The sequence below is a fragment of the Macrobrachium nipponense genome, chromosome 4 (assembly GCF_015104395.2).
Source record: "Macrobrachium nipponense isolate FS-2020 chromosome 4, ASM1510439v2, whole genome shotgun sequence".
Taxonomy (NCBI): domain Eukaryota; kingdom Metazoa; phylum Arthropoda; class Malacostraca; order Decapoda; family Palaemonidae; genus Macrobrachium; species Macrobrachium nipponense.
Window position 1 is genome coordinate 125,158,797 of NC_061100.1, and position 21,415 is coordinate 125,180,211.

Genomic DNA, 21,415 nt, shown 5'->3' on the forward strand with positions numbered 1-21,415 from the left:
AGGATTGTCAAAACTAATGGAATACAGGAACACTTTTTTCAAGTCTAGTATAACTTTCACTACATTATCAAGATATAACCAGCTGCAATAGAAAAGTACATTACTGTAATTGCTAAATGTTATGTAATGTGAATAAAAATAATTTTGTTTAAACCCAAATCCTTCTAACAATGCAAACCCCAGATGGATATACAAATGGTACTGTATAAATATTTCAGATACCTGTGAGCTGCTAAAGAAACTGCTTCTAATAAACCTTCAGGTTTTCATAATCAAGGATAAACTTATAACTGAAACTTATAACACCAAAATTATTCTGATTACAGCTGGCCTGTACAGTTTGCAATCTAAAAATCCTCGATAGGGCAGAACTAACAAAACCGAGTCAAGTTATTGTTTTCCTAGCATTTATGACCAAAGAGCAATCACTAAAGATCATACAGCACTGTATACAATAGCTAAGTACGTACTGTACTTGGCTTTGCAGCCAACCACCCGTGAATTAGCTTTAAGTGTTTGTACCGTAAGCTTATTAGAGGGTATTTCCTTGAAAAACATGCATTATTATATTTTTGACAACACTGTACAAAGTAGCACTAATTGAACATTGAATAAAGGATCTAGAAATGAACCTGTTTAAAACTTGTCCCAGCACAAAGCAGATTAAACCACAAAACCTGTTCCGGCACAAAGCAAATTAAACAAAGTCTATCAGCTTTTAAATATATGCAACTTAATTACTTTACATGACGATAGCCAGATTATTTATCATGATAGAGATACATAAATAAAAGGTCTAAGCACTATTCAAGGCTTGGGCAACGTTATAGTACTTAGAAGCTATTTATTTTAAAACATGATGTAAAAACTAGGCTGTGGTGTAGCTCACAGTACAGTACTTGACTTATAAAATGAGAAAAATGCACTACTCTAAATCCTAAAGATTAATATTAAATTGAAGCTAATTCAGTGACTTCACTTACAGTTTTCGTTTCTCTACTCAAGCAGGTGTGCATTCTATATAATCTAAATAAGTTCATTCATAAATATATATTAGTACCAATCATTAGAAGTTCGGTAAAGTTGAATGTAACTTTAATTTCCTCTTATGCGTTGAATGAGATTGAAAAAAATAACTTAAAAGTATCTTCCTAAATCAGAAGCCAATACAATTGCAGCAGACTCACCGACAAATACAGTATTATTTACACTTATCTTTCTGTATAGGCCAAAGTCGACTGACACTGAATCTTTTCACTAGACAAGCAAAAAAATTAACTACATTACCATATCCTCTGTATTTGACAACATTTAAACACATGCTATGGTATTTACATCAGCAAGGAGGCTTGTTTTGTATTTTATGGTATACATTTTGTTGTTTTATGTACTGTAGGTGTAAATTATGCACAATAGGAAAGGGAGGGGAAAGGGAAAGGGAGCATTAAAGTGCGTGCAGAAAGGATCAAACATAAAAGAATGAGAATAACAAGAAACTGTTAAAAGAAAAGGAGAAAATGGAAACAAGAAAATATAGAGAAAGTGACAGGCCACAGTGCTAAAGAAATGACTCAACAACCACATTCAGCCGTCGTTCATCTTGACTATTTCTAGCTTACTCAATTAATAATAATAATAATGCTTTTTTTAATTAGCGTCAAGCTGGAAATTGTGTGTCTTACGGTTCCCTGGAAGGTGCGATGATGCCATGAAAATATGAGAAAAGACCTGTTAGGTTCACTGTCCTGTGCCCAGGAAAATTTTATAACATGTTTCAGACAGCTGACCCAGAGGGCTATTACCCCATAAAAAAACAAAAACAAAAAAAGGAGCAAAAGTGACAGATGCAATGGCACAAGTTTAACTGTATATCTCTGATATCTAAAACAAATACAGTATATACAAAACTAACATCAACTGTCACAACTGCAGCAAACGAAATTTCTAAACCATAAACTGTCCATTGCAAACAAACCCCTTACAACCATCGTTAGTCTTCACAAAAATTAAATTTTCTAAGCATGCTACTATACTGTACTACAACATTCCATTACACGCAATGCTAAAAGATTTCATGACTGAACTCGTTCACTGCGGTCTTTTGATTAAATTAGTTTTTCTGATAGTTTTCTCTTTTTATACCCAAATTCCCTAATGATTATGTGGGTGTACTTAATTTATGGATCCCTCTCTCTCTCTCTCTCTCTCTCTCTCTCTCTCTCTCTCTCTCTCTCTCTCTCTCTCTCTCTCTCTCTCTCTCTCTCTCTCTCTCTCTCTCGTCAACAAATTATGAAAGTGGTTTCTTATTTTGCAATTAACCTATTACCAAGAGTCCTGTAAGTTTTATGAATAATGTTACACAATACTCAACTCTTCCCTAATTTCTCCTTCATCTGCCGAGTGTTCTAGCTCTCGTGATCTGGCATTCTCCCCTCCAAAATTTAAAGGTGATAGTCTGCACCTATACGCCCTTCATACTATACGACCACCACTTGCACGGCTTTCAACTCTTACCTAGCCTAACACCGAACATCCGAAACAAGGTGCACATAACAGGGCACAAAAGTCAAATATATCATAAACAATCTGTAATTATCACATCACAAGACTTTGCCTGCAGCTATTCACCACATCATCACCACGACAACATAACATCACAGATGCAACACACAATCCCTATATATGTTTTTTTATTTTTCCATCACCGAAGACGCATACACCCTCGAATCCAAAACATTCCGCAGGCCTAAGTAAAACGTTATTACGACTAAGCTCTAGAAATCACTTTGATTTTTTTTTACTTACCCTGGCGGCGCTGTAGACACCACCTACACGCTCTTCGAAGGATTTGAACGTGGGAGTCTCCTTCAACTGGCCGAATTTGGCACCAATGCCACCGAACAGTGAGGAAGTCTTCTCACCTACGGCACCAATTGCACCGGCTGTTTTTTGATACCTGAAACAAAAGGAAGAGATTAGAAACAACATTCTGAGAAAATACAAATTATTCTTTACAAATTTGTAGTGGCTATAAATAACACCAATAAGGTATAAATGAGAACGAGGCACAAGACAGAAATCGATGGAGACGACTCATTCGCAATGGCGACCCCATATAAAAATCGGTTTAAGCTAGGAAGAAGAAGGAGAATTATCATTATTTATATAAAAGCAGTTGATCCACTATACAATTTATCTCGTGATTTTGTAGTTAATACTCATTGTCACCTGGATAAAACTAGAGTTGATAAATTTAAAGTAGTTTTACCGCTAAATTTTAACTTCAAAGTTGGCAACTCTCCAAAACACTGGTAAAGAATGAGATTATATATTGCTGTCTACTAAGCGATTTGTGCCTTGACAAAAATATATCCAAAAGCTAAAACGCCGGCCATCGAGTATGCGGAAATTGAGAGTAATTTTTGTGCCGCACTATAAGGGCACATTTTCCCAATCAAAAAAGGGAACATTGTGAGGAGAGAGTAATGACCCTTTGGCCGCCTGACATGACCGTAAAAGAACGGTCCGCGGCCGTGAGACCCATTCCAAAAGGAGACCTTTCAAGGCCTCGAAAAACGGACACATTTGTGGCGGTTTGTACCCACTGCATGTTCAAATCGATCTCTCGATAAGGTTACACTCAAGAAGGCGTCCGTGGATAAAAGTTACTTCACAACTCGAGCGAGAGATTCACGAGGCTTTGAATAAGGAGGCCGGAACTGACATTTTCATTGACATAAAGGCTTTAACTGCCAATACTGACGGAGTTGATCGATATGTTTGCCTCCATACCGCGATATTTGTGAACGGATAAACTCTCTCTCTCTCTCTCTCTCTCTCTCTCTCTCTCTCTCTCTCTCTCTCTCTCTCTCTGACCCAACATAGCGTGCATCCAGCGAGGGTTAGAGGGTAAGTCCAGTCAAGTATTTAAGAAAATACTTGAACTGCATAAATTTCAATCTTTTCGTTTCTTCGATCACAGCTGATTCCTTCTGAGGGAGCGAAGAAGTTCCTGGAAAAAATAGGACAGTTATGTATGTATGTGTATATATATGTACGCATGTGTATATATATGTACGTATATATATGCACGTATATATATATATATCTATATATATAATATATATATATATATTATATATATATCTATATATATAGTAATCTATAATATATATGAGAGAGCGAGAACCCACATGAATTTTTAACCCTCAACATTTAAATGTCGTTTTCACAAGCTTCGTTAAATGGTCATAAAAACACATCGAGTTGTTACAGCTACACAAAGCTTAAGCAATTATGTATAGGGAACATAAAGAAAAAATAGCTCATAAAACAATCTGAACACCTGCTGTCTCTTTGAGGTGGATATTGGAAGCCATAAAACAAAGACCGAGAGAATGTAGTGCCAATGGACTGCACAGCTAAACAAACAGCTTCAGCTCTACAAAAAACACAAATCAACTCTGTTCAGAAGAGCCATACACCAAGTAGTCTGTTTGGCTCCCCTATTCTAAAGGTAATTTCAAACGTGACATTACATATAATTTAAGTTTAACACTTAAAAGAGCAATTATTACCAACAAAATCCGTCAGAGGAATACATCTTCTCTGAGAGAATCGAGTTTGTAAAGTAAAAGGAATTCCAACTAACGCCAATCTTGTAATATACATGCAAGTGAAAAGGCTGCGTGCGCTCTCTCTCTCTCTATATGTATGTATGTAAGTTCTCTCTCTCTCATATGTATGTATGTAAGTATGTATGTATGTATATATATATAATATATATATATATATATATATATATATATATATATATGAATAACTAGATCACGAAGTATATAAAACGTGATGCTATGTATAAATAAAGGTTTTTTGCCACGAAGGAAAAAATGAAAAAGCGAGATAGCCAGTAGCAAAAAACCTTAATATATATATATATATAATATATATAATATATATATATATATATATATATATATATATGTGTGTTATGATACTTTGAACAGCAAAGCATATGAAACTCCGACAACGTATCTTCAACTAGTATAATGAGAGAGGGCGCATGCTACCACAGAATTCCGTCAGGCGGAAACATCAAGTGGGAAGGCGGACGCAGTTATTTGCCCACCAAGATAGCCACACCAACTCCTACCTGATGTAGGCTCGATAAGAAAGAGGGGAAGGAAACCAGAGAAAGGGTGAAAGCATCAAATACAGAGAAGTACTTGAGAACTACGAGGAAGGCTCTGTCTTGGTAATAGTCAAGAAGCCGCACTATGCTAAAGACTTCTGGTGAGAAAAATTTACACACAAGTTTCTTAGAAGATAGTAAAATTTGTTTGAATCAGTATTTAAAATAAAGTCTTAATAGTCACTGATGGTCAAAATGCAGATAGTTACACAACACTCACATATATGTAACTTAACGATACTTTGTTTTCATTGTTCTCGTGACATGTAAGGCTTCCTTTCTTCTTATACCTTCACAAAACCATCCATAGCACAGCTTTCCCTCTTGCTCCTATGATTGCAAGTCTGCACTCTCTTCAACAAATTCCCTGTCATCTCCCAGCATAGGAGCAAACCCAAAGTTTCAGAAATTACCTATCTCGTCGATAACTTTAATCGAAGCTACAAAATCTGTATCGAAGGCTTCAATTACTTGATGCATGTACCAACACTATTAAAGGAGCCCCATACATGATTACAACAAAAATAAGACATTACAATTCGCATCCCTCTAAGCAATACTGCCTCAGTGTTTGTTTGTTTTTTTGAGGGGGGGTTTACAAAGAATTTTCATTATAGTTCTTAGGCATCAACATTAATCGAGGAGACATTTTGCTGTATTCCTACCGATACACCCCCAACATTTGTTGTTTTACACAGAAGTTGACTTAAAGAAACAATAAACGCACAGGAAAACGTGTAAAACTAAGCAAACACTAACTTAAAGTGTGATAGGTCGATCATGACTCCAAAACTTCATGAATCCCTAATAACCGGGAAATTTTCAGAAGCAAATTCAAGCAGACGAGAGGAAACCTCAACACTCAACATCCACGCGCACATCTCCAATCGAATACTCAGCTTTAAAAAGGTCGACCTATAGAGGAATTAGTTCAGTATGAACAAAGAAGTGCCATATGGTTTTGTTCCCTTTTTTCGGGTCATTACCTGGGGAGCAGCATTGTTGTTACTGGATCGTCTTACTGAAACAGAGATTGGGGTAGTGGCATAGCACATGATCACAATCACTTATTCCATTCACAGTTGATTAAAAATGCTATATATTTTCTCATTTACGTACCTCAAACATCTCCATTTAAGTGCCAACGACATTTCAATGCAGCAGCACAAATACTTTCATTCACTCAACTTAGAAACATTCACATTTCAGTACAGGACACAACTATTCTGATTTAGTTAACGACGGTCATTTTATTTTTACGCAACAAATATTTCTCAATAACACTTCTTAAATCTGTAATTGGAAGTAGCGCTGAATAAGGACTAAAAAAATATACATACATACAAATATACATACATATAAATATACATACATAATGTGTATATATGTGTGTGTGTGTGTTAATTTCAGTTTAGAATAAAACACTGCAGCCAGGATGCTCAAGGCCAAAAATCTTAAGAGACGTTTGAAGTCCAGGAAAATACTCCATCAGACTGTAACAACCGCTGAAAACTAGATATTTAGCTCGATGCATCGCAGTTGAAAAGGATGTACCATCACGGGGCGGGTAAAAAGGGGAACTGCCATTATTAAAAAGGAGAAAACTTTCCAACAAGAGGTAGTTCAACCCCTTTAAGGGCTTCTATCAATAATCAACAATATAAAGTTCCAATTTCTTTACAAAAATAGCATATATGCTGAGCTAGCCTATGGAATGCTTTCAAGAGCTAGAAACTATTGAAAAGCAAATGAATAAAAAGACGTTCTCTGAAACATCCATCAGTGTGGTACAACGCAGAGTATAGACACGAAAAAGAGCTAATCCTCGCTCACAAGACACACAAAAACAATTACACTGACGTCTAGGTTGTGACTCTTGACTCTAATATCGACAACGGTACACAAGATTTTACTGAAGACAATGATAAAGTACCAAACCTTTCTCCTTTAAGCCAATCAAGTTTCGAGAAACAAACCAAGATTATCAATGTGTGTGAAAACTAACTGCAATAAACGGAGGACGAAGAAAACACTGTTAAGCAGAACAACCAATGAGAACGTAAGAAGTATCCCTAAGATATAAGACACAAGTACAGATAGTAATATAAAGGACAAGGGAGGATAACACTAGACATAATTAATCATGCACATTAAAATAGAAAAATCAACACAACCAGCTCCAAAAATAAAGCTGAAAAATTCACCAATACATAGCATATGAAAATAATAAAAACAAGGTAGAATAAAAGGCAACACAAAAATCGGAAGAACTAATTTAATAACAGTGATAGTAAGAATTTCGAGAACATTGCTACAGTAATTCAAGACTCCTACCGATCCCCAACCAAGGGCACTCTGTGAGCATTCAGTCTGATGCAGTGTGGAAGACGACACCATGTCCATTTTAGTAAAGGTAGACAAATGAACATTTCACCTGACGTGCGCGTGTTGAAAAGTCAGCAATGTTTCCCATTACGATTTCACCTTGCGATGAGAAGTGATAGACAACTGAACAAGTTAAGTGCACAATAACAGAGACAACGGAACAGACATACGTCTCCCTTCAAGCATGACTCACTTTTGAAGGTTAAGTGAAATTTCTTCAACGGAGTATGGTAAACTACGATGGCAAGGTAAGCGGGGCGTATGGAAATACACTTACTGCATACACTTACCCGTTGCAAACAGCCTGACTGAGAAATTAGTTCCTTAACTTTGTCGATTGGAGAATAACAATATGAAGGAACAATACAAGACTAAAGGAACGATGATTCTGATGGCCAACATGGGATAAATACAATGGGCTGGAATCAAACCACATAATATGAAAAAATCACATTATTCATAAAGATTGATAGTTCTAGTATAGCATCACAAAGGTCAAGACTTTACCATCAAACCAATAGCATACCTGTAGGTAAAGTCTGACACACAAATTCATAAAGAGAAGAGTTGTTATTTCTACACAGGTTTACATTCGTTTTCGAGAAAACGAGAGAGATCTGACTATAATATTTGATTAATAGTGATATTCAATCGCGTATGCCATATTTCCAAACACAAAATACGCATCAACACCGACCGCTGCATCATCCTCTTCAACGATTCATACAGACCGCAGACTATTACGACAGGCACAGTCCAATTGGAATTTTCACAATGAACAACGAGGTGGTTCCAACTTTAATCCGTACCAGTCGGTACTTCAATGAAAGAGAATTTATTCGAAATTAATTTTTGGTACGTAATTCGTAAGTTACTGAAAGTGGGGATACTACACTAACATAAAAAAAGAAACGAGATACTACAAAAATGGCGTCACCCACCATTATATATACATATATTTATTCATTTATTTATTTACTAATTATGCTGCATGGCTTAAGGCCAAGGCACTCTGTAAATTTCCGCTGTGCCTCCCATGATTCTCCAATGATCACCAGCCTCCCATCTCATGTTTCTTATCCAAGTAGGTCTGGGTCTTCCAACTCTTCTGTGATGCCCTCAAGAGCCATGTACTATTCTCCCAGAGTTTGTGCAGGGTACATGCAGCCTTGACCTCATTTCATCCCTTTCATCCGACTTCTTAAAGCTTATTTTCGCATCGACAAAATCTTATAGGTATAGTTTCTCCTTTATGATTCGTGTCTGTATAACGATACTGAAATTACATCATTCTGCTTTGAATTCCAAATCGTACGCAGCCACCCCATATAACTTTTCTTAAGTATTTAAAAGATTCATCCTCATTAATCACTCTCCATATAACGCTGGTCCTTTCTTTTATGAATATTCTGTCTTAAGTATTCTGTTGTCCTTACATTTATTCGAGGCCCTTCTCAGCGTAAAAAAAGCACTCTATTGAACAACCTTGGTAGAATGATTGTTTTAATGTTTAAAATAGCGTCGTCGTCTACATATTCAGATCTGTAGAAATCCTTCTATTATTACTTCGAACTAACCCTTCTCTTTAACCTGCGACTCCCTCTTAAATATGGAATTCACGAGCAAACAGCAAGGTGAAGGTGAAATAAGTTTCCATTTTAGCATACCGCTATTTAAATTATTATACACACACACACACACACACACACACACATATATATATATATATATATATATATATATATATATATATATATATATATATATATATATATATATTACACACATAACACTAGGAACTCAAATCCTTAAACACAGATGAATGAACAAATAAATAAATTCTGATGTAAATAGCAATAATCTAAACTATGAACAATCTGTGTCAGTGTGAAGTTACACCTAGCTTCTTTACCACCAAAAAGGATAGGTTGCTAACCCCTCATACATACATATATCTGTCAAATTTTGATATATTTTCTAGGAGGTCAAGTCAATAAACTTCTCCGAGCGAACGAATAAATGAATCGTGATATTTATGGTTGGATGGCAATCAATGGGACACTATCAGCCATTTGACGCCTAAGACAGAGAGTTGGACTGGCTGGAGAGCAAAATGAAGAGATTCAGATCACATACGAGATGAAGTTAAGAACTAGATTCAGCTAAAGGGCAATTTAAACACCCTTTAGTAACGTCTACACAGCATGGCGTTGAGGTCCACTGACGGCACTATATTCCTACGGGGAATTACCAAAAGCAAGATGATCCTGATGCAACGAAACAAAACACCGCAGTTCTTTCTTCCTCTGCAACACCCTTCGCTTTCAGTTTCAGTATTTGCAACTTAAGTACATATAATTAACTGTAGTGTTAAAAAGAAGGTCACGCATTAAAAGTCGAGACAATAAAATGTAAAGTCATCCAGTATTTAAAATATCTTCCAGATCGTTACTGGAACGTGAGTATTTATTCTAGTAACATGCTTGTTTGAAACGTTTATGCAATTTACACTGTAGTAGTATTCAAAAAAATTTATGTATCATATAACTGTAACAAAGTTCTGTAATTGCCTCGCAAATAGTGAAACTGCTCCGAGCCGGGTTGGCACACCTCAGATGCCAGATTTAGTTACCTTAACCTTAAGACAGTTGTTGCACATATACCCATTATTTACAAGGCTTGGCTTGTTCCTACTTTCAGCATATTTCGTTTTCTTTAATTCATATGTTAATGTCGACATTTTTTGCACTGTATAATTTTCCGATTTAAATTTTATCATATTCGCTATTTTCTTGATTCCTCAAAGATGGAAGTTTGCCTTGTTCCACACGAGTGACACGCGCAATAACAAATATTTTCCACTCAGGTGGTGAGGCTTATTACCTTCTTGAGGCATAAAACCCAATGATATTTTACTACTCATCCTATTTTTTTTTTTTTTTTTTCTGAAGACCAATGGAAGTTCCGAGCGAAGGTATTACTAAACCAAGGTTAATGGCGAATCTCTCTCTCTCTCTCTCTCTCTCTCTCTCTCTCTCTCTCCTCTCTCTCTCTCATGGCTGCCTGGTGGGCTTAAAGGGAGGAATGCTTATGCAAACATCGCCTTATAGGATTTCATTTTCTTCTATACACAACTCAGGCTGGATTGCAATCAATGCATTTTCTCACGTTAAGTTCAAGGTTTATGTAACTTTCAGTAAAGAATATAAAACAAATCCACGCGAGTAGATATCATACGCTAAGTCAAGAGTCTTATGTAGCATTGCTTTTCTTTCAACGCTCAATAACAAACATACACACACACACACACACACTCAAGTAAACTTAAAAAAAAAATAAGGTAGCGGAAATACGGAGAGTTATAAGTCGCCGTCATCTTTCATCTGAGAAGAATTAACAATGACAGTAAATATATGAGCAAATAACAGGCACTACGATTAGAAATGGTGGAAAACCAGACAAAAAAAAAAAGCAGTGTGTGCAAGACCTTTCCGTATCCAAAAAATAAATTATTACAACAATATCGATATCTAAAATTGCTGAAAACATGCAAGGTTCTCGTAAAAGAAGCGGATCGACGCGTTCTTTGTTCCAGGGCCATTCTACACAAGCAAGTCTTCCACTAATCGATATTCACACATACACACCATGAAAGCCGTAGTAGTAGGACGGAGGACAAGAATTTTATTCACAGACATTCAAGTGCTTTATCTGACCATCGGCACGAAAATGTGTTTCGACGAAGTTTCGGCAGAGTACCAATGATCTTGATTTGTGTCTCCTCATACATCTGTTATGACATTACAGAGGCAGATTCTTTAAACATAGAAATCGAACAGTGCATTCCTTTCCCAGTAGCCAATATCGGATCTGCTTTCAATTTCCTGCATTTCTTACAAATTTTTTGGTCACTATATAAAATCACTTTCCTTAACAGCAAGTATTATGAGCCATTCACGTTCACTACCTAAATTAGTTGATTCGGCAGACACACACACATATATATATATATATATATATATATATATATATATATATATATATATATATATATATATATATATGCATGAACGTATGTATACGTGGGCGTATACATACATTCATGCATTACTATAGATATATATACAAATAAAAATATATATATATAGATATATATATATATATATATATATATATATATATAATGCATGAACGTATGTATACGTGGGCGTTGGCGTGTGTGACCGAAGGAGGGGACATGGAAAGATCCTAATTATCACCATACAAAGATCATGATTATATCACTGTCAGAGACGATCATACTAGTAACCAGCAATCATCATGATGCATAATCATAATAACCAACCTCATACATGTTTTAAATAATCATCAATCATTATCGTCCACATCTCTACAGCCTCAATTTGAACGAATTGATTTCAGATAACAGGGAAAACCAAAACATCTGTAATTTGCATAAGAAAATTAAATATCTTTCTATTAATAGAAGAACAGATACCTTTCTTTTAATAGACCAATAGTGATGCCAAACTATAAAAAAAGTTAAAACATTTAAACATGAAATGACTCCATAATCCACATCTCTTCCACGAAAATTGTCCAAGTGACATAAAAATTAAGATTTATGACGACCCAGAAGTGCCAATTAGCGCTAGAACCCAGCCAACCAACACTTGAATTGAATCACAGAGAGAGATTGAGAGGAGAAGGGAGGAGGAGAGAGAGGGAGAGAGAGGGAGAAGAGGAGAGAGAGAGAGAGAGCGAGAGAGAGAGAGAGAGAGAGAGAGAGAGAGAGAGAGAGAGAGAGAGAGGATTAACTGGAAAGAGTAACAGACTTGCAGATGAAGATAGGTAATATATGCAAAGATAGCACCAAAAAGGAACAACTAATTAGTTTCGCTAAGCACTTAGCATCTGATTTTAGGTAACAATGATAAAAATAGTAATAATAATAATCTTCAACACGAGAAAATATCCTGTAGAAAGCCCCATATTCTCTTAACTTCTCAAGCAAGCTATGCATTAATACAATAATAGCTGGTAAACAAGACAGATTAACTTACCAAATGTGAAATATAGGAAACATTATAGCAAACAATTATAAATGTCAACAATAAAACTAATAGTTGTATGCACTATATAGTAGTCGTATAATTCTACGCATCTACTTGAAACTTGAATCCGACGAGTTTGTCTTGGCAATACAAACTGCTTCCTAAGTAATAATAAAATACTTCAGAATTCGACAAAGACGTTGGAAGTTGTTGATTTCGTTTTAAAGCACATACCTCTTAAAGCAGAAGTGATTGTTCTCTCTCTCTCTCTCTCTCTCTCTCTCTCTCTCTCTCTCTCTCTCTCTCTCTCTCTCTCTCTACACAAGAATATTGTTACATCTTTCGCGCACGACAGGGGTACTCGAATTCGATTTAGGTCGATGAAAGGAACGGCACTGGCACGTTCTTTTAAAACCGTTAAGGCATTTTTTGAACCAAGTAGTGAATTATTTACAATAAATGTCAGCCGACACTTGCGCCTTACAGCTGAGAATGGTAGAGAGAAAATCAGTAATATGTAGGCTATTAACGTTCTATCAATGAACATAAGACCAAGTTACTTGAAAAAAGAAATGCTTCATCTAATATTCCACAGGTATTTTAAGGTGAGAAGAGATTTGCAGTCTAATTTGGATGAAGCTTCTCAAAATTTTGATTCTCAGTTCTCATCAAGTACTAGCTTCCATACTTTTACATACATTACGTTTCCCACCTAGTATTCTGTAATTCACCAAATTCGCAAGCTCACGCGTCTTTAGGATCAAGATCAATTTTTCCTTACTCGTCTTCGACATAGGAACATGACCAAGGCAATCTCTCAGGCTAAAGCCGTATCCAGAATTATGCAGACCCCGCCCGACAAAAATCTATTCTCCCTTCTCATGCAAAGGGACACAGTTTAATCAAGGAACACCCGTGGTGCGTACAAATAGGTTCAAATACCAGTCTATAACCATACAAAATGAGAGGGGGGGGGGGGGGGGATGGGGGGGGGGGGGGGGGGGGGGGGGGGGGGGGGGGGGGAAGGGGGGAAGAAATTCTAGTTATGTTAAGAAAAACTGGAAAAAATATTGTGGATAGCATGAGTAGTCCTGAAAACAGTACCAAAAATCTCGAAAAATAGGCAGGAAAAGAACATGAAGTCATTTCCTCATTTTTCTACGAGGCAATGAGATGGACGATCACATTACTTCAATTCCGCACCCTCCCTTGACTCCCGGCAACATAATCCTAACCCCCCGCCCGCTCCTCCATCCCTCGCGCCCAATCCGATACTGTATGACTTCCAAATGCTCCTTACTCACGAAGTATGGCTTCTACTCGCACCATCACACAATGACGCAATAACTTTGGCGAAGACCCCACTGCTATATTTACTCTGTGGCCATTTTTAAGCCAAAAATCTATTCATTCCACCAACAATTTTTTTTAAGAAGGAATGTCTACGCCCTTTGATTTGAATGAATAAATAAGCATCGAGAGCACGTGTACTCAGAACTTAGGTAGTATATAAGAGGCTCCCAGCAATGGTAGATCATGCAACATTTTCCAATTCCTTCTTCGAAACAAGATGAGAGCTGACAGCTTTTCTTCTTCCTATCCTTTCATTCTTTTTAACTGCAACCGACTTCTGCAGTTGACTACTATTTCTCAAGCACTGAGTATATGAAGGACTAACTTTAAAAATACTATGCAGACAATCAAGAGGAAAACCGGACTATGTAAAAGTTTACATAAACTTTAAGTTGCGACTTCATTAAACAAGAGCTGAGAGGAGAGAGAGAGAGAGAGAGAGAGAGAGAGAGAATAATATGGCAGTCAAAAGGAGGTCAAGTTGTTTTACCTTCTTCACTTCTCTCTGGAGGAGCTGAAGACGACAGAACAATGATAATACCAAGAGCTTTCTCTAGTTTACTTGTTTCGTCAGTTTTTTTTAATTCTATTTATTTTTTATTTATTTTGCAAGTTAACAGCAAAATAGAAGATTGCACAAGACCATACTGATCGTTTTCAAAACTCCACAGTTACAACGGATGTTACGGATATTTAAAATATTAACTATATCTGAGTAACTGTAACGGTGGTTAATCCCGCAGCCAAAGCTACAACTTGACTAAAAGTCGTCGAACTCGCACACACACGAATGTTAGAGATTATAAACAAATACCTTCTGTAATTATACTGTACATATACACTTACATATCTATGATGCAACGAGCTTTAGGATAATGCCGAAAAGGAAGTACAATAAATTGCCTTAAAAGATGATTGACAAGTTTTCTTGATTTAAAAGGCGATTAACTATCTTATGGCACTATTTACTTGAGGTCAAATGAATACGACCAATCACGGAACACTACAAAAATTTACAGATACTAAATTGAGAAAAGGGTGCATAAAAAAAACTGCTTCGAAAAGTTAACTTTCGACTTTGGTCCGTTGCGACACCTGAAGTGTGGCTCACAACTCGTGGTGGAAGCCCGTAGTCTTTTCAATAAAATCTATTGGAAAGTCAAGGAAATGCAGCTTTGCAACGATTAAGCAGGGGGATTATTATCGTTAATTAATAATGTACTTACATTAATATATTGTTTGTTTGTTTCTTTGTAAGGTGTTTTTACGTTGCATGGAACCAGTGGTTATTCAGCAACGGGACCAGCTTCTTTGCGTGACTTCTGAACCACGTCGAGAGTGAACTTCTATCACCACAAATACACATCTCTAACCCCTCAGTGGAATGCCAAGGAATCGAACTCGCGGCCATCGAAGTGGCAGGCAAAGACCATACCGATCACGCCACTCAGGCGCCACATTAATATAGTGCAACTCCACAAACATCCATTAACTTTGAGGGCAAAATTAATTTGAACAGAATGAAATATAAATTTTAAAACAAGATAAAAACAGGGAGCATGGACCATTAGTATAGCAAATACGAATAAAAATAACAATCAAGAAAAAAAGGGGGGAAAACGTAAAGGTCCATGTGCTGGCTAAAAAATAAATAAATAAATGTCGGATCCGGAGAATAGCCACATTTTCTGTTGTCAGTACTAAATGAAGTCAGTTTTCAACTTGAGTATCCTTTGCACTAAAGGAATGCTATACTGGACTAAAACACCTACGGAGAAATGTTAAAAGATAAAACTTTCTTCTGCCCAAAGAGCTTCTATCAACTATACCTTAGTACTAACCTCAGAACTGGCGTCAAATAACAATGGTTATTGACATGGGACATCAACCATTTACTAAGAAAACTTAAAGCATCGACAACCAAGCTTCATTTATTTACTCTGCACCAAAAGAAGGTTAAGATATATTGACAGAATTCATATACTCCGATGCTAATAAGTATAACAACTGATGCACTACCTTTGAAGGAATAAAAATCTCTGCATATCTCATAAATTCTTACAAGTAACCATCGACCTAAGATACCAAATAGTAAACCAAATCTCGCAAGAGGACTAACAAATCAAGTGAAGTGAACTGCCACAATGTGCAGAGTCAACGAAAACTACAATTACATAACTAATTAGAACCAGACCTTAAAAGGAAGTACAAAAACATGCCGGCCTCGGCGCTAAATTTTACGAAAAACACAGCTGAAACCCCACTTAATGAATGACCCTGTGAGAGGCTGTCCTCATAATGATACAAGTCTGGCTTCATTCCAATACTGATATCAGATATTCCTCTGTCGACTGTTGCAATTAAAATACTTTACGCAGAAAATTCTACTAAAGATGTAAACCAAACTGGAAAAAGTGCTTTCTCCACGGTATGAAGCAATCACAAACCTAAATTTTCTATTGAATAATAAACTGAACGCCTTCCTCCTCCGATAACATTCCTTACTACGGATTATCTGACGACAAGGCCCGGTATTGTAGTTTTCAATACCGACCTATTTAATCCGTTACAAATCTATTAAAATAAAACTTCTAAGAATAATTCTTGACTATACATGTGTCCAAATTTGTAGTTGAAAGGGTAGCAGGCTCGTTCTGGCTTAGACTGCTTGTGTAGGTTTGTGACAATCCTTTGAAATTTGATGAGCTCAGCAGCCAGTTGGCTCTTTTGATGAGTACGTATTTTTTCGTCACTTGGAATAAAGCATTATGTCCAGTTCACATTTGTTGAATGCTGTGAATGAGTAATTTACCTTTTTCATGTTTTGCTAGTTGGCACACAGACTATTAATTTTTTTTTCTTTTTTTTTCATATGTACACATAGTTACTTTTGTTAACATGTGGCTAGGTTAGGAGAACGGTGCGAAAAATCTTTCAAATCAAGTTAATAATAATAACTACTGATAAACATATTAAAAGTCAAATGAAGATTTACAATATGCTGACAATAAATTAATTAATGTTAGATAAATACGATTAAGATTAAATGAGAGAGAGAGAGAGAGAGAGAGAGAGAGAGAGAGAGAGAGAGAGAGAGAGAGAGAGAGAGAGAGAGTCGTTGGCTAAAATATCTGGAGCAGCATCAGAAAGTGCTCGACTGTTAGCAACTGATGGCAGTAACCAATACAATGCTTCTCTTTAAAGGTGGGAGGTAAAAACGTATCTTGTTTAACATCATCTATGACCACCGTCTGTCATAGGAAGATGACAAGTCTGGGCATTAACACTTATTGATTTGCAATATTCTTTACGACGGAATAAGAATAGGGAAAGACCATCCCTTCTGCCACTTCAATCTAAACCTGTGAAATGAAAAGGTCGATTCACCTCACAACAAGGGACCTTGATATTAACCATTTTAGAAAGCGTAGTTGTGATATTTCTGGCTCATGCAGAGGAAGTGGTTTGGGCAAAGATGGAGTGTGATCTTTTATGTAAGTAACTTCGTTTTAGGCATCTATATGATATATAAACCTTTTTATTCATTACGATTAATACTACATGGTAATTACTAACCTAAACTTGTACACTATAATTATGCTTAGTTATTAGGCAACCAAGGACTCCATGTCAATTATTCCCTTATTTCATTCAGTACCTGTATACAATACGTACAAATTGCATATACATTTCGTTTTTTAAAAACCTCTGTCGTCACCTGGTGCTCACCTGATCCCTGCATAACCATCAAACAATTTCCTTCCAACCAACCAGAGTACTTACTAATAATCATTCCTTTCTTCAGGTAGCTTCGACAAACTAGTTCTAAAAGGTCATTTCCACCACACCTCTTCTTATGACTTCAAGCACAAACTACTTAACCATTCTAAGAAAATCAAATTTATTATCTTGTAATACAATTTTGTAAAGTTCATATGGATGTCTAGATATTTTCATACCAAAGAAATCATATAAAATTACATGAAAAAAACCCGTTCCCAAATATATATTCGCCGAACAAGAAACATACAATTTTCCAATATTTTACAAGACTTGGGGGCATTAGCCTAGAAAAAGTGAGCAATACACCAAGAATATATATATATATATATATATATATATATATATAATATATACATATATATATATATATATGTGTGTGTGTGTGTGTGTGTGTGTGTGTGTATTAAATAACAAGGAAAACAATTATCGTTGTTCCCAACAAAAATATCGCTTCCATCACTGCAGACGAAAAAAAACCATTTCTGAAGTTTCCTCAGATTTTACGCTCTTTCATGATTTAGTATGAAAGTTAAAGAAGGGAGCGACATTTGTACTGTTTTGTGTGTCATCAATACATTCTGCTGCACTCTACGTCACTACCATAACCTTACTCCAAAAGTTGAATCGTAGATGAACTCCCTATTCAATAAGTTGCTTTCCTAATTCAACTATTACATTTCTTTTGTAAACATTCTCCTGCCTCGAAGGTACATTAAATCAATCAACCAATCTAATGGCAAATCCTAGGGCAGCAATACCCAGGTTATAAAGGTTACTAACGCTGCACCTGACCTGACATATATAGTAGCAAGCAAGCCTGAAAAGAAATTCTAATCAACCACAGCGTGAAAGGAGACGCACTCACACACACAGGCCAAAAATTCTCCTCTCACAGGAGATTAAAGAATAGCAATACCCAAACTCATTCGTCAAGCTGCCCGACAACTTCCTATGCTAGATAACCTCTATGGACAAACAACCATTAAAATTGAGAGAGAGAGAGAGAGAGAGAGAGAGAGAGAGAGAGAGAGAGAGAGAGAGAGAGAGGGGCAGGCTTCTTTTCCCTATGTCCTTTTATGTTGATGCACCAGTATCCACCATTCAACCTTCCACTTTAAGAAGAGTTAAAAATTTTTTATAAAAGTGCTAATGATCGACTTACAGAGGGAGTTTGCAACTTCTCACACATCAGACAGTTATGTGGATGTAGCAAGGGTCAGGTATCTGGGAGGGGGAGAACTTAGGGGAGGAGAGCTTGGAGGGGTGGGGGATGGCATTAGGGCCTAATCAGATTCCGGCAATTCTATCACATCAATGTCTAGCAAGAGGGGAGGAGAAGGAGGAGGGAGGAGGGAGAGGAGGAGGAGGAGGAGGAGGAGGAGGAGGAGGGAGGAGGGAGGAGAGGGAGACGGGGGGGGAGGATGTTACAGAGGAAGGCATGGATTACGGAGAGCATCCAAGCAGTAAGCCATAATGTCATTGTCTCAAAGATAATAACATTTAAGCCTGGAAGCCTTCTTTCGTGCCGTTTCTACGTTTCATTATGTCTGGATGCTTTATTAACAAACGAAATTCGTAAAATAATTCCTCTTATATAATCATAAATATATTTTTCTTTTACACATTTCTTCGTTATATTATTGGAATCGTGTGCAATTTAATTAGGTTTTTTTTAGTAATGCTGTATCTGCAAGGTTTAATATATTTATATATAAATTATTCCAACATTATTCTGTTTAGAGATCTGAGTACTTTGAAACTGTTACAAAGAGTTATTTGGTGCCTTTCATCTCTTTCTCTTCGTTCAAGATTAATATATATAAATATAAAAAAAATATGTGTATATAAATATATATATTAAATAAATATATATATTATATCATACATATATATAATATATGTGTATATATGTGTGCATATATCGAACTCCCTAAAGGCTTTCCATTGACAATTACAAACTTCAACTTACTACGAAACGAAAACCATCAAAACTACACCGTACGCAAGTACGACCATCCACTATCATTCACGAATTTGCCCCTTAATACCTATTGCAATTAAGCGCATTAGCACCAAGAACTACTGCCTCTAAGAAATTACTTAAAAATAATCGTAGATCGTTAAGGTGCCCCTGCTGCTGCTAAGAAAGCCAAAAACTACCGACGGAACATGGGCACTCGTATACTGGTCAACAGCATAAAAACGTCAGACACTTCTGAAATCTATGTCGCCGCGACATCCACGAAAAAAGTTACGACAACAGCAGCAGCAGCAATCATAATGAGGAAATAATCCCACAGAAACGACAGAAAAATTTTATAAGCATATCAACTAATTAATATATATATATATATATATTATATATATATATATATATATATATATATATATATATATATATATACTATATATACATACATACATATATATATATATATATATATATATATATATATATATATATATTAGGAAGAGAAGATAGGGAAATAAGCAGCAGCTTGATAAATCTTTGAAACAAATATACGAACGTATAAATGTATAAGAGATAAATTAAACGACATTTGTTTCTAGATTGCTGCTATTAAGTTAAGAATTTTCACTTCTCACTCCTCGAGAGAGAGAGAGAGAGAGAGAGAGAGAGAGAGAGAGAGAGAGAGAGAGAGAGAGAGGGGCATAAGGAAATAAGCCATGGCAGCAGATGGTACGCGGGACATCCTTTGGATCACGACAGTTGATGGGAATACGACGAATCTCAAAGACGATGGATTTTGTCACTTTCTCTTTTTTCTTCCTTTGTGGAATCTCTTTAATACAGTCTAAAGCTCCCCCCCCCCACCCCCTCCTCCACAAAAATTAAAATAAAATAAATATTAGTATGACTACTATGATGTTAAGTAGCTGTATGCATTACTTTTATTAAATGGAAACTCGGGAGCTTAGTGTAAACGCTGTAATCTGTGAGCAAACCAGATGTTAAAATAAAAAATGTCTCCATAAGCAATAACTCACACTTTCTCACCAGCGGACTTATGGTCACATACATGTACATGAAGTTAGCTTACACACAAGCATATATTACACATATATGTAGGCAGACATTTAGAGATTATATAGTATAATAGTATATATATATACATATATATATATATGTATATACTATTTATATACATATATATATATCATATATATATATTTATATATATATAGATATATATATATATATATATATATATATATATATATATATATATATATAATGTATGAGCGAATACTTTTGCCCAAAGGTTGAAAGCAGATTTCGCCCTGGTTCACCGCAACCCAATCGGAAGCAGTTTCATAAAGACCGATCTGTTTTCCATGCAAGGTAGGGGAGCCAAAGGCTACTTCCTCAATGAAACATGAATTGAACGTAAAGGTTTATATATATACACACATACACGGAAGCACGCAGGCACTGCCTCGCCGATCTATATTCCTTTGCGAGCAGCTATAGCACGCAATAGGATCCGAAAAAAGCAATCGTCCTGTAATCCATATGAGAAAATGACTCGTGACGCACGCTTGGCTGATCTCCAATACACACATTATATATACAAAGAAATACGATATATCTAAGCACATTATGAGATGGGCTTTCTATTTAGGCGTC

The 21,415-nt window shown here is 36.1% G+C and overlaps 1 protein-coding gene across 11 annotated transcripts in view; it reads right to left on the minus strand.

Annotated features, from left to right (window-relative positions):
• LOC135211131 (uncharacterized) overlaps nucleotides 1–21,415 on the minus strand; it is a 193,834-nt gene that overhangs the window by 4,686 nt on the left and 167,733 nt on the right. For all 11 annotated transcript variants that reach the window (XM_064244277.1, XM_064244275.1, XM_064244274.1 and 8 more), the window contains one exon: nucleotides 2,806–2,956. In XM_064244277.1, the coding sequence (XP_064100347.1) occupies nucleotides 2,806–2,956 (151 nt within the window). The remainder of the gene's footprint in view (nucleotides 1–2,805; nucleotides 2,957–21,415) is intronic.